Below are 12,501 nucleotides of genomic sequence, written 5' to 3'. Positions count from 1 at the left end.
ACATTTGTAAATTGTCCTTCCATTCCCCCTTGTAAAAAAGCAGTGTCTATGTACACATGGGCTCCTGAAGAACAGGCACTGGGAAAATATGTTTTCTCTCCCTCCTCGCCTCTCTTATCCCCAACTGAACAGTACCAACACCTGAGGTTTTGAATTATGTCCCAAACTCTATACCGGCTTGCCTGCAGACACCATCTTTACTAGGAAAGGCTTTTTCATTATAAACTGGAACATTCCTATACTGAGCATGAGTCTTGGGTCCAAAGTAAATTACTATCACATATTCCCCCCTTTTGCTTCAGAGCTACTAAGTTTTGTGGATAAGATGTTTACTTTTCTGATTATAAAAGCAATACATGTTTATTTTAGGAATAAAAATCCTCATAATAGCATTATCATTAATATAGTGATGCATTTTCTTCTACTTTTTTGTGCATATGCTTTAAATAAATTAAGACCATACTGTACGTATGCTCTTGTAGGCTGCTTTTTTTTAAATTTATGCTCTTGTAAGCATTTTTTGTATGATTAAATATTCCTCAAAAGCATGATTTTAGTAGCTATTCAAATATCCTATCACAATGATGGAACGTAACTTATTTAACTCTTCTCTTACAACTGGGCATTTAAATTATCATGAACTTATGAATATCCTAGCCTATAGATTTCTCTGAGCATCTCTGATTATTTTCTAAGGCTAAATGCCTAGGCAGAGAGCGAATCCTGAGGGAAAGAGCATTGCCATTTTTAAGGTTCTTGACACATATTGGTGACTGTGAGAGGACAGTTTCCATAGTTGATTCTTTACTTTTCACTTTTTATTTTGAAGTAATTATAGATTCGTAGGAAATCTGTAAGATAGCATCAAGGTCCTGTGTGCCCTTCACCCAATTTCCCCCAATAGTTACATCTAATGTAACTACTGTACAGTGTCAGACCAGAAAACTGACACTGGTACATCATGTGTGGGGTTCTGTATCATTTTTTCACATAGATGCATAAATGTGTGTAACCACCACTGCACGCAAGACACAGAACTATTCCTGCGCCACAGCAGCTTCCTCGTGCTACCCTTCATAGTCACCCAACACCATACCTAGTCCTCAGCAACCACTAATTTGCTTTCCATTTCTATAATTTTGACATCTTGAGAATTTTATATAAATAATCATACAGTATGTGACCATTTGAGAGGAGCTTTTTTTTTTTTTTTTTTTTTTGGCGGTACGCTGGCCTCTCACTGTTGTGGCCTCTCCCGTTGCGGAGCACAGGCTCCGGACGCGCAGGCTCAGTGGCCATGGCTCACGGGCCGTGCTGCTCCGCGGCATGTGGGATCTTCCCGGACCGGGGCACGAATCCGTGTCCCCTGCATCGGCAGGCGGACTCTCAACCACTGTGCCACCAGGGAAGCCCCGAGAGGAGCTTTTTTCACTCAGCATAATACCCTGAGCTCCATGCAAGTTATTTCATGTATCAATACTTTATTCCATTTTTGCTGAGTAGAATTCCATGGTAAGGATGTACCGTGATTTGTTTAACCATCTACCTCTTGTGGGTTATTTGATTTTTTTTTCCCCCAGTTTTGGGCTATTACAAATAAAACTGCTATGAACAATTATGTACTGGCTTTTATGTTGACATGTTTTCATTTCTCTGGGGTAAATGCCCAGGAATACTGTTGCTGGATCATATATTGCAAGTGTGTTTATTTAGTTTTTTAAGAAACTACCAAGCTGTTTTCCATTCCTACCAGCAATGCATGAGAGATCCAGTTTCTCTGCATCATTGCCAGCATTTGGTATTATCACTATTTTTTATTTTAGCTGTTCTAATAGGTGTATAGTGACATCTCATCATAGTCTTAATTCACATTTCCCTAATGGCTAGTAATGTTGAACATCTTTTCATGTGCTTATTTGCCATTTGTATAACTTCTCCAGTGAAATGTCTCTGTGTCTTTTGCCCACTTTCTAGTTGGATTATCGGGGTTTTTTACTGCTAAGTTTTGAGAGTTCTTATATAGTGTACATAATAATTGACTCTAACGATTCCAAATCCACAGAGAACATATACATAGTCTTATTCTTTTATTCATTCCCAGAAGCCCGTGACGGTTCTTGTCTCATGTCTTTTCTAAGATAGAGTCTTCCTCCCCAGGAGGCTGTACCCAGGCTGGCACGGAGGGAGGGCTTGCACAACAGCTGGCTCAGTCCTGCTCTCCACGGCCTGCGAAAACCTTCTGTCCATGCTCTGTCTCCTCAGATGTCGCTCACCTTTGATGACCAGTTCCTGCTGAGCGTCGCCGAGGATGGCTGCCTGTTCACCTGGAAGGTCTTTGATAAGGATGGTCCGGGAATCAGGCGACAGAGGGAGGTGGGCTTTGCTGAAGAGGTGCTGGTTACCAAGACGGACATGGAAGAGAAGGTAAGAATTGGATCTAGTGAAGAGGGACATGGAAATTCCGTACCAGGCTGCATCCAAAGTCCTGGGACCGGCATAGAGCCCTTCTCTAGCCCGGCTTCCCCTGTGCCCAGCACAGACCCCCACAGCTCCCTGTACATGCTCGCCCACACCACCACCGCTGCATTCTGTGTCCTCCCCACCCCACCTGTCCTTCTGCCACGTGATTGTCTTGACTTACGCTGAGCTCTACTTCTAGCCTGTGACCTATCTTTCCTCTCCTACTCTTTGAGGGCAGGAACCACGACATATAATTTGCTTGTATGACCAGCAGTTTCCAGCTCGTGCAAGGCGTAAATAAATATTTACATAAATATTTCCGATAAATATTTACAAAATTAAAGTGACAAACTTGTATATTCCAGTTGTATCTGTGAAACTTAATAACTGCTGGTATCTGGAAACTTCTTTAAAAAGAAAACAAAGATATTTATAAAACAGTCCTGAAACCCACTCCTCTCAATAATAAAACAATAACAGTAATAGTAACCAATCACCAACTTTTTTTTAGGTCAGCCGTGAAGCAGACACTGTGATAATTACTTTATAAGTATTTTCTCATTTAAATCTCCCAATATCTCTATGGAGAAGATAGTGTTGTTTTCCCCACGTTTCAAAGAATGGTTTTGGAGAGGTTGGGTGACGTGTCCAAAGTCACTGAGCTAATTAGGAGTAGGCCCAGAGTTCCAATCCAGACTTCATCAGGAGCGCACTCTCCTAATCGTGACCTCAGAGCACCTGCCCTCCTGTTGATGCAGCTAGCAGTCCGTTAAGATGTGTCTTGAGCGCTCTGAGTGCTGCGCTCCCCGAGGGAGAAACCGACTGGGCGGTAACCTCACGGGGCTCACAGAGGGTGCACAGCTGCGAGCTCACTGCTGTTCATCCAGAGTTTAAAGTGCATTCATTGAGTACCTACTGTTTGCTGGTCACTGTGGATGCATGTGGGAGAAGACAGGATGGGCCCTGTGATCAGGAAACTCACAGTCAAGTGAGGGACAGAGGGGTTTCCCTGGTGGCGCAGTGGTTGAGGGTCCGCCTGCCGATGCAGGGGACACGGGTTCGTGCCCCGGTCCGGGAAGATCCCACATGCCGCGGAGCGGCTGGGCCCGTGAGCCATGGCCGCTGAGCCTGTGCGTCTGGAGCCTGTGCTCTGCAACGGGAGAGGCCACAACAGTGAGAGGCCTGCGTACCGCAAAAAAAAAACTCCAAGTGAGGGACAGAGACAAGCGAAACCAGCAGGACCACAATGGCCCCAGAGCAGGATGATAGGCCCCTGGCGATTGCTGAAGAGCCCTCCTAGAGCTCCCTGGAACTTTCTGCAGGAAAGGGAAGTGGGAGGAAGGCTGAGGAAGAGGCTGTGAGAGTTAAGAGTCTGACCTCCTGCAGGCAAATGTGTCTCCTCCTCTTCCTTCTTCTCTATTTTCTCTCTTCTTCTCAGAGGGGAGGGGAAGACACCAAGTAGGAGACACCAGGCTGCACCAAAAGCCTGAGGTGTCTGGGCTGACTCCTGACCTCAGCCCCCAGCCCCCAGCTAGGCCTGACAGCACGGCTGCCAAGCTGGAAGTGACTAGTGTATGTTCTGCTCACTTCTTGAAATTCCCTTCTCTCTCGGGCTCCAAGAGACCACACCACATCATTGCCTGTGTGCCTCTCGGACTGTTCCTCCCCAGCTCCCTTCCTGGCTCTTCCTTCAACTGGCCTTGAAAGCCACATTGCCCAGAATTCCCAGCTCTCTCTTTTTCTTTACATTCTATGACATTCTATGTAACTATCGTGATTTACCCACTCATTCAGTCATTCATTTATTCATGCACCTAACTAGTATTTGCAGAAAGATGTGCTATGTACCAGACACTGTACTAGGTCTGGGATTACAGAAATGAAAGACATAGATGGTCCTGGAGCTTATATCACGGGAAGAAGTATAGGTAAAATTTTAAAAGGGAACCAAGTGTGTAATGAGTGTTATGAAGGAACTGTGCTGTGGGAACACAGGGAAGGGACCCTGACCCAGGCCAGCTGGTGCCAGGGGAAGTGAGCCTTGAATGGAGCCTCCAGAACAAGTTGCAAAGGGCCTTCCACCCCGAGGAATGAGTGTGTGCAAACGGACGAGGGGGGATGCTCTGGGGAGGATGCTCCTAGCTGGTGGGGTTGGAGAGTAGAGGGGATGCCGGAGAGAAGCATTGGAGGTGAAACAGAGAGATAGTGAGGGGCCTTTTACACCATGTTTTAGACTTTGGAAATGCTTCCTAAGGCCCCACTGATGATCTAAGTTAGGGGATGACTCAGTAGATTTGTGTCTGAAGAGACTGCTGTGTAGCAGCAATGTGGAAAAGGATGGAGAAGGGCAATGAGCAGGTGCCTCCAATGCAACATGTCAGAACCAGGTCATTCCCACCAAAATGTGTCCCACTCGTCCGCGGCGGGCCCCCAGGGCCATGTATTCATCTGATACATATTTGTTTAGTGCCGGTCCTGTGCTGGGCTCCCAGGATAAAGCAGTGAAGCAAGACAGGCCAATGCAACCCTCAGGGAATTGTCTGGGCCGGGGAGACGGTCTCCATCCACAGTCCTCTCACTTCACCCCACAACCCATCAGGCACCACGTTCCCTAAAATCTCTTTCTCTGGAATCTTTCCCTTCTGCTCTGCTCCCCACCTCTGGTCAGGCCCTTACCGTCCCCCACCTGAACTATGCAGACCCCCCAACCAATGCATCCGCCTTCAGTCCTTCTCTACCCTAGCCTGCGTGCACACTCCCTGGCTTTGGGCACTTACCACAATTGGTAATGTTATGTCTCCTTGGCTGTCTCAGTAGACTGTAAGTTCCATGGGGTCAGGAATCATGATTCAACAAATATTTTTCGAGTGCCTACTCTGTGTCCGGCACCGTTCTAGGTACTTGGGGTACATCAGCATACAAAACCAACAGAGATCTCAGCCTTCTTGGAGATTAAATTCTAGTGGGGGATGAAAACAAAAGACCCTAAAATAATAAGTAACATTTAAAAGTGCCAAGATTTAAGGGAATAATAAAAAAGTAGAGCAGAGTAAGGGGATGGGGGGAGTCAGAGGTGCCGGGAATGGGAAGGGGAAGGAAGCAGGATTAAGTCATGTGGTCTGTGTAGACCTCACTGAGGTGACATCTAAGCATAGCCGAAGGAGATGTGAGTTATTAGCATGCTGCCTGTTGCACAGTGGAGCTCACTGATCACACGTTTTGAGGGTAGAGGAAGAAGCTCCTATTTCTCCTAGTGTCTGGTCTGTGTGCCTTGTGCAGAAAGATGACACATGCGTTGGAGCCTGAGCAGAGCTGTAGGTCTCAGAGAGCTCAAGGCCACGGGTTTAAATAGTCTGATTCACCCGCACTGTGATTGTTGTTGATTCTGTGTCCTTCTCCCAAAGGTTCAGGTTATGTTGGAGCTGAAGACTCGTGTGGAAGAGTTAAGAATGGAGAATGAGTATCAACTTCGACTAAAGGATATGAACTATTCTGAGAAGGTTAAGGAACTAACAGACAAGTTCCTCCAGGAAATGGAGTCCTTGGAAATGAAAAACCAGGTCTGTTGAACCAACAACGGCGAATAACAAGAAATTTCCTGCTCACTCAAGACAACTGGCATACACTCAAACAATAAGACATATGATAATGTGCAATTTTAAAGCATAGTTGATAACATCAGAAATGCTTACAACAAAGTGCTAAGTGGGAAAAAAAGCAGAATATAGAACTCTCTATAGTGAATGCTATTAATGATGTAAAATAAATACACATAGAACGATTTTTAAGAGAATAGCTAGCAGTGTGATTATCTCTGGAAGCTGGGATTGTGGATCGTTTAAATTTTGTTCTTTATGCTGTTCTATAATTTCCAAATTCTCCACCATGAGAATATATTGCCTTTGTGGTCAAGAGAAACTTATTTAAAAGCAAAATGAAAAGTAACAAGAAAAATAAAGTATGGAAAGAGAAGAGCTAGCAGGATATTGACCTCAGAATTATCAGTAGGTTAAATAAAATTAGTCTAAATTGGCTTCCCTGGTGGCGCAGTGGTTGAGAATCCGCCTGCCAATGCAGGGGACACGGGTTTGAACCCTGGTCCGGGAAGATCCCACATGCCTCGGAGCAACTAAGCCTGTGCACCACAACTACTGAGCCTGCGCTCTAGAGCCCGCAGGCCACAGCTACGGAGCCCGCATGCCACAACTACTGAAGCCTGTGTGCCTAGAGCCTGTGCTCTGCAACAAAGAGAAGCCACCACAATGAGAAGCCCGCGCACCACAAAGAGTAACCCCCGCTCGTTGCAACTAGAGAAAGCCCATGCGCAGCAACGAAGACCCAACGCAGACAAAAAATAAAATAATTAATTATTAATTTGAAAAATATATAGTCTAAATGGCCTTCCTGTAGTTAAAGATGGTCCAGGACTCTCCCAGAATGATTTCTCTGTTCTGTACAAATCTGCCTGGCCCTTCACCAGAACAGCCAGTTTTTTGCTCAAGTGATATTTGTTCTTTTATGTTATCTCCATGGGTCTAAAAACACCCTGGCAGTTAATTTTATTATTTCATTCATTTAATCGACAAACATTGGTGCCTTCTGTAATCTGAGCACAAAGTTAGATACCTCCCCTTCCTGCAAAGAGCTTTCCTGCTCCATTAAAGAAAACACTTTCTTAGAAGCTGATACATTAACATAGCCAAGGATTTCCTTGAGAGCAATGTGCTGACAACAGAGAATTCAAATCAGTCCTTACCTTTTCCACCCAGAAATCCATTTGGTGCATGTCCAAAACTGAACTCATCATTGACAAGATTCATTTCGTAGAAGGATCTAAATAGAGATAGTATAGAATTTTCACAGCAGAATATAATGCAAATAAAAGGGATAACTTGCATGTTGCTTGTAGAACAGTGCTTGGTGCAAAGTAAGGGCTTGGGAAATGTGTGTGAGTGAAGGAGGCTCTCACTTGTACAACTGGTGCTTCTCATGGTGGTGCTTTCAGCAGATGTGTAGAAATGAGAGCATTTTACTCTGTGTCTTAGGTTTTAAGAGCAGAAAAAGAAAAGCAGGATGCACTCCATCGTGAACGCATGGAAGACCTCCTGGAAAAACAGAGCCGGGAACTGCAGGACTTGGGTGAGGCCATCAGTGGAGGCCACTGGGCAGAGGGCAGTTGACTGGGAGCAAAGTCTGAGAGTCCTCCAGATTCAGCAGAAGCCCCAGTCTATAAACAGCGTACATTTATCCCCTGGAACTCACCATGGTTTTTGCTCCTGTGTATTTACTCATTGATTAAACACAAATTAAACACCTACTGCATGCCAGTAGGAGGTAGGAAAAGTGTGGGTTTGGAGCCTGATAGGCTGCCTTGGGTCCCATATTCACCTGGACTTGCTGGGTGCTCTTGGGAATCACCTAAGCTCACCAAGCCTCAGTTTACTGTCCCATAAAATGGGGGTACTAGTACCCATTTTGCACACTCAGGGCAGTCTTCTTGGCCCTGAACCCACAAATACCCCTCTGCACTTTCCTGGAAACCTTTCCGCCTAGATGGTGAAGGGAGGAAATCGGGCTGCCAGACAAAACGATGGCGTGGGGGGCCCGTGAGGAAGACAGGTGTGCATTTGTATCTCGCCTGTGGAGGCAGGAGCTCTAGCTGGTGCTGGAAGGGGGCCCAAGGCTGGAAAAGCACCCAAGGCTCCCCTGGGTGTCCCTGAGGCTGATGCTACTGTCCCTCCTGAAATAACCTTCCTTGCTTCTCTCCAGAATGTTGCAACAACCAAAAGTTGCTTCTAGAATATGAGAAGTACCAGGAGTTGCAGCTCAAGTCCCAGAGGATGCAGGAAGAGTATGAGAAACAGCTTCGGGATAACGATGAGACCAAGAGCCAGGCCCTGGAGGAGCTGACTGAGTTTTACGAGGCCAAACTGCAGGAGAAAATCACCCTCCTGGAAGAGGTACTCGCAGGAAGCAGAGCTGTGCCTCCCTGTCATGGTGCCATCCTGCAGGCCTGGCCTGGGAACAGTCCAGAGAGCTGTGGGAAGCCTCGCTTGACCTCCATTTCCTTCCCCACCTTCCTTTCCGAGTGTGTTTCGTTTGGCCTTGTTTTGTGCTGTTTATATGTTTGTTTCCCTGGCGGCCAAGGGACTCCCTGAGCTGGGAGGTGCTCAGCTTTTGAAAGTAAAGTTCCTTGGATAGACTAAGTTCATAACTATTGTTCTCTCCTAACTGTACCTTCGAGCCTTAAGCACTGGGGAGAGCTTTCTAGAAGAAGCCTCTAGAACTGGAGAGGAACAGGGACCTGAACCATGGGAAAGGTGGTTGCCTGAAACCCCTTCGTAACTTCTTATGTCTTGCAAGACATTGTAAGCCAGTGAAATCATTCCTGCGCTGACTCAACAAACACAGACTGTGTCTTATTGGTTTACCAGCCTGAGTGCTGGGTGGTGAAGCGAAGTGAAACATGGGGCCAGGTTCTCAGTGGGTGAGAAAGGCGGTCACACAGGCTGATATTCATCAGGGTGTAGACGGGACAGTGGGGAATGCAGACACAGCACCCACCCTGACCTGCAAGGTCTGGAAAGGCTGGCAGGAGCTACCGAGATCCAGGAGGCTTGGAAGCTGGAATTAACCAGGAGACTGGGAAATGCAGGAGGTTAAGAACATACAGGCAGGGCAAAGTCATAGAATATTCAAGCAGTTGGGTTGCCAAAATATCTCGTTTCCCAAGATGAAGGGAAAAATGAGAGAGGCCAGATGGTGTCCTTTTTGGCACGAAATTCTGGCAGACGTTGTCGCTGACAGTGAGAGGGCAGGAGAGTCACGAAAGTATGGAGTGATTTTTGAAGGGAATGAGGAAGGGAGTGACTAAGAAGGGGGCGGGCAGGTCTGTAGCTGAAGGCGCAGCTGAGGTCTGAGAGGCGAATTCTGGCGGCGTTCACCCAGCAGGCCCTGCGCTATTCCACAGCAGGGCTCAGCAAATAGGTGTGTGAGAGAGGAAGGCCTGGAGCCGCCCTGAGCCAGAGCTGGGGCTTCTCTGGGTGGTGAAAATAAAGGTTGGCTGGTGACCTGCCACGGGGTCCAGGCCAGAGAGGGTCAGCAAGGCACCAAGAGTCAGTGGAGGAACCACGACCAGGCGAGGGGACGTGATGAGGTTGAGAGCTGGGATGGTGCACCTGGGACCCAACAGAGAAGTCACCTGTGCTCGGAGAGCAGGGCCTGTATTTTAAGACTTCAGAGGCGGCACCATTCCAGGGGGTGGACCTGAGAGTGGGTGCGGGAAGATAAGGGGCAAAGCACCAGGAGACGTTCTAGGATCCTCTGTAACCAGCCTGGTGATGGCAGGGAAGACGGTGAGTTGACATCCAGAAGTCTTCGGTGAACAGGGAGGGTGACCAGGCAGTGGGGGATATATAGGTGATGAGAAGTAGAGGGTGGAGGTCCCGCAGACCTGGTAGAGGCTGAGCTCTGATAGCAGAGGGGGAGCTAAGAGATTCCACCCGCACCTGAGCCCGGCCTGCTTCCAGTTCCACGGCGTGAGGAATGTTCCTTCGCTGCCCTGCCCACCTCCCCAGCCCCATTTCCAGCTGCCCCTGTCCAGTGATGTGGAGCCTCTGGGAGTTTCCTGCACAACCTCTGAGCCCCTGCTCAGGATGATGCCTCTTCATCTAGGCACTTGTTTGCCCCCTCAGGGACTCAGGACAAGAGCTAACTCCTTGACGATTCCTCCCTAACCCTTCCCTCCCACAGGGCTAAGCATCCCTCCTCTGCGTTCTCAGGACCCCCGGGCCCCTTTCGCCCATGTGGCTTACACAGCAACATCGTGGTTTGCTGGGCTCTGATTTTAGGGTGAATGGATCGATCCTCCCAGAGGGGAGAGAAGCCAGCCTTCCTCCCACAGTGATGACAAGGCTTTTCTTCTTTTGAGTCAGTAAGATTTCAACTCAGAACCTTCCTAGGGAGATTCGTCCCGAGTGCCATCTTACTACCGGCTAGGCTGCTTCTACTTTTTAGCAACATCTCCCAGACCAAGAGCAGGGGCTTGCGGGCCCCTCTAGGCTGCAGTCGGAGCCGCCCTGGCCAGGCTTCTGTCCAGCAAGGGTCTGGTGACGCGATGGGCAAAGAGAAGCCTTTCTCAGGAGGCCACTGAGCCCAGTTTTAAAACCACCTTGTCTCACTCAACCTCCAAAACACTCAGTCCAGGGATGGTACATGCAGCCTGGGAGAATACCAGGGTCAGTGTGAGAAGAAAGCCATTGACTCTACCGTGATGTAAATGTCCACCCCTGGGCAGCAGTGAGCAAGGAGGAGCCCTGCCCCAGTCACTCCCCAAACTCCACCAGGCAGAGCTCGTTTTCCCAGCATCTGGGCTCTAGGCTTTTCCTCATTCAGCACCGACATGTACCAGATATGTGCTGGGTGTTCACTGCAGTGGGTGGAGATGTGGCCCTGCCGTCAAGGAGCCTCTATGTCAAACAGGCATTTACAATATAATGTAAAGTGATGGGGGACGTACAGTATTCACACGGGAAATGATAGCTGAACCGAGAGCCGGAGGAAGAATAGGAGAGAGCCACGGGAAGACGCTGGAGTCAGAGGGACAGCGGGTATCCAGGCTCAGCAGCTGAGGACCATGCACACTGCGGGAACTGAAGTTAGTTCACACTGGAGAGAGCCTGGGGTGGGAGTGTTGGCTGAGGCCAGGGAGATGCACTGGAACTGCCTCCTGAGAGCCTGTGGACCCGTTTCAAGAGTCTGGACTCTACCATGAGGACAAGGGTGAGCCAGAGAAGGCTTGCAAGTGGGGGTTGGCATGACCAGGTGTGTGGTTTAGAAAGCTCCCCTCGACTAGAGAATGAGATCCGACTGGAGGGAAGCATGACCAGAGGCAGGAGGCTGGCTAGGAGGCTGACAACAGTCCAGGCAAGAGATGACAGGGGCCTGGGCAGTGGCAGAGGCATAAAGTGGATGGATTCAAGAGGTGAAAAGTACGGGATTGGTTGGATTAAGGAGGGGGAGGGTGGAATTAAAGCTTCACTCATTCATTCAGATATTTATTGAGTACCTACTGTGTGTCAGTGTGCGTTGTACACTGGGAACTCCGGTGGGCGTGATAGACTGGGTTTTTGCCCTCGAGGAGCTTACATCTAATGGGAGAGACAATCAAGTAATTCCACAAATAAATATAAAGTTACAAGCGTCACAAGTTTAATGAGGGAAAGATAGAAGGGGGCTGGTGTCAGTGTGAAGAAGACCAGAGGTGGAACAGGGTTGGGGGATGTTGGTGGGACAGTGGTTGAAGTGATAGAGCCCAAGGCCTGATCTGGTAGGGAAAGGGGGACAAACAGAAGGACAGAAAGAAAGTGGAAGGGTCAAGGGACCCATGGCCTTGGTTTCCACTCCTGTACTAACACTCGGTCTCCCATCCCCATGATAGGCCTTGTATGTTCACCTCGTCCCAGGCCCTCTGAGCACAAGGGTGCCGCGTGTCCCCTCTTCCCTGGGCACACACTCTCCCTCTCTCCGAGCCAGGCACAGGAAGATGTCAGGCAGCAGCTGCGCGAGTTTGAAGAGACCAAGAAGCAGATTGAAGAAGATGAAGACCGTGAGATCCAAGATATCAAAACCAAGTATGAGAAGAAGCTTCGGGATGAAAAGGAGTCAAACCTGCGGCTCAAAGGAGAAACGGGCATCATGAGGAAGAAGGTACCAGGCTGTTCCCGAGAGGCCTGGGGGCAGACCAGGGCCTCACTACAGAGAAAGCATGGGGTGGGTAGACGGACACGGAGCCGGCTGATGGCGGCTCTGCCCCGGGATGACCTGGCAAGATCCCATCTGAATGTCCTCATCTCCAGCAAGCGGGTTAGGAAAACAGCACTGGCTGGTGTGAGGGTTCCCCCTGCCCAGACAGGCAGACAGATCCTTACCACATCGTCTGACGGGGTAACCATCGGGGCTCCCCCTCCTCTTTCCTGTTTGCAGGGACGGTGAGGTTCACCATGACACTGGTGGACACCCTGGGCTTTCATTTATTGGCAA

The 12,501-nt window shown here is 48.6% G+C and overlaps 1 protein-coding gene across 1 annotated transcript in view; it reads left to right on the top strand.

The window, feature by feature from the left end:
* Window positions 1-12,501, top strand: part of CFAP57 (cilia and flagella associated protein 57) — a 76,377-nt gene that overhangs the window by 37,729 nt on the left and 26,147 nt on the right. Inside the window, exons 11-15 of the mRNA XM_030866856.2 lie at window positions 2,263-2,424; window positions 5,865-6,020; window positions 7,506-7,599; window positions 8,230-8,420; window positions 11,995-12,168. Coding sequence (XP_030722716.1) covers window positions 2,263-2,424; window positions 5,865-6,020; window positions 7,506-7,599; window positions 8,230-8,420; window positions 11,995-12,168 — 777 coding nt within the window. The remainder of the gene's footprint in view (window positions 1-2,262; window positions 2,425-5,864; window positions 6,021-7,505; window positions 7,600-8,229; window positions 8,421-11,994; window positions 12,169-12,501) is intronic.

This window comes from Globicephala melas, chromosome 1 (genome assembly GCF_963455315.2).
Source record: "Globicephala melas chromosome 1, mGloMel1.2, whole genome shotgun sequence".
NCBI classification, from domain to species: Eukaryota; Metazoa; Chordata; class Mammalia; order Artiodactyla; family Delphinidae; genus Globicephala; species Globicephala melas.
This window is presented reverse-complemented; position numbering and strand designations above follow the sequence as displayed.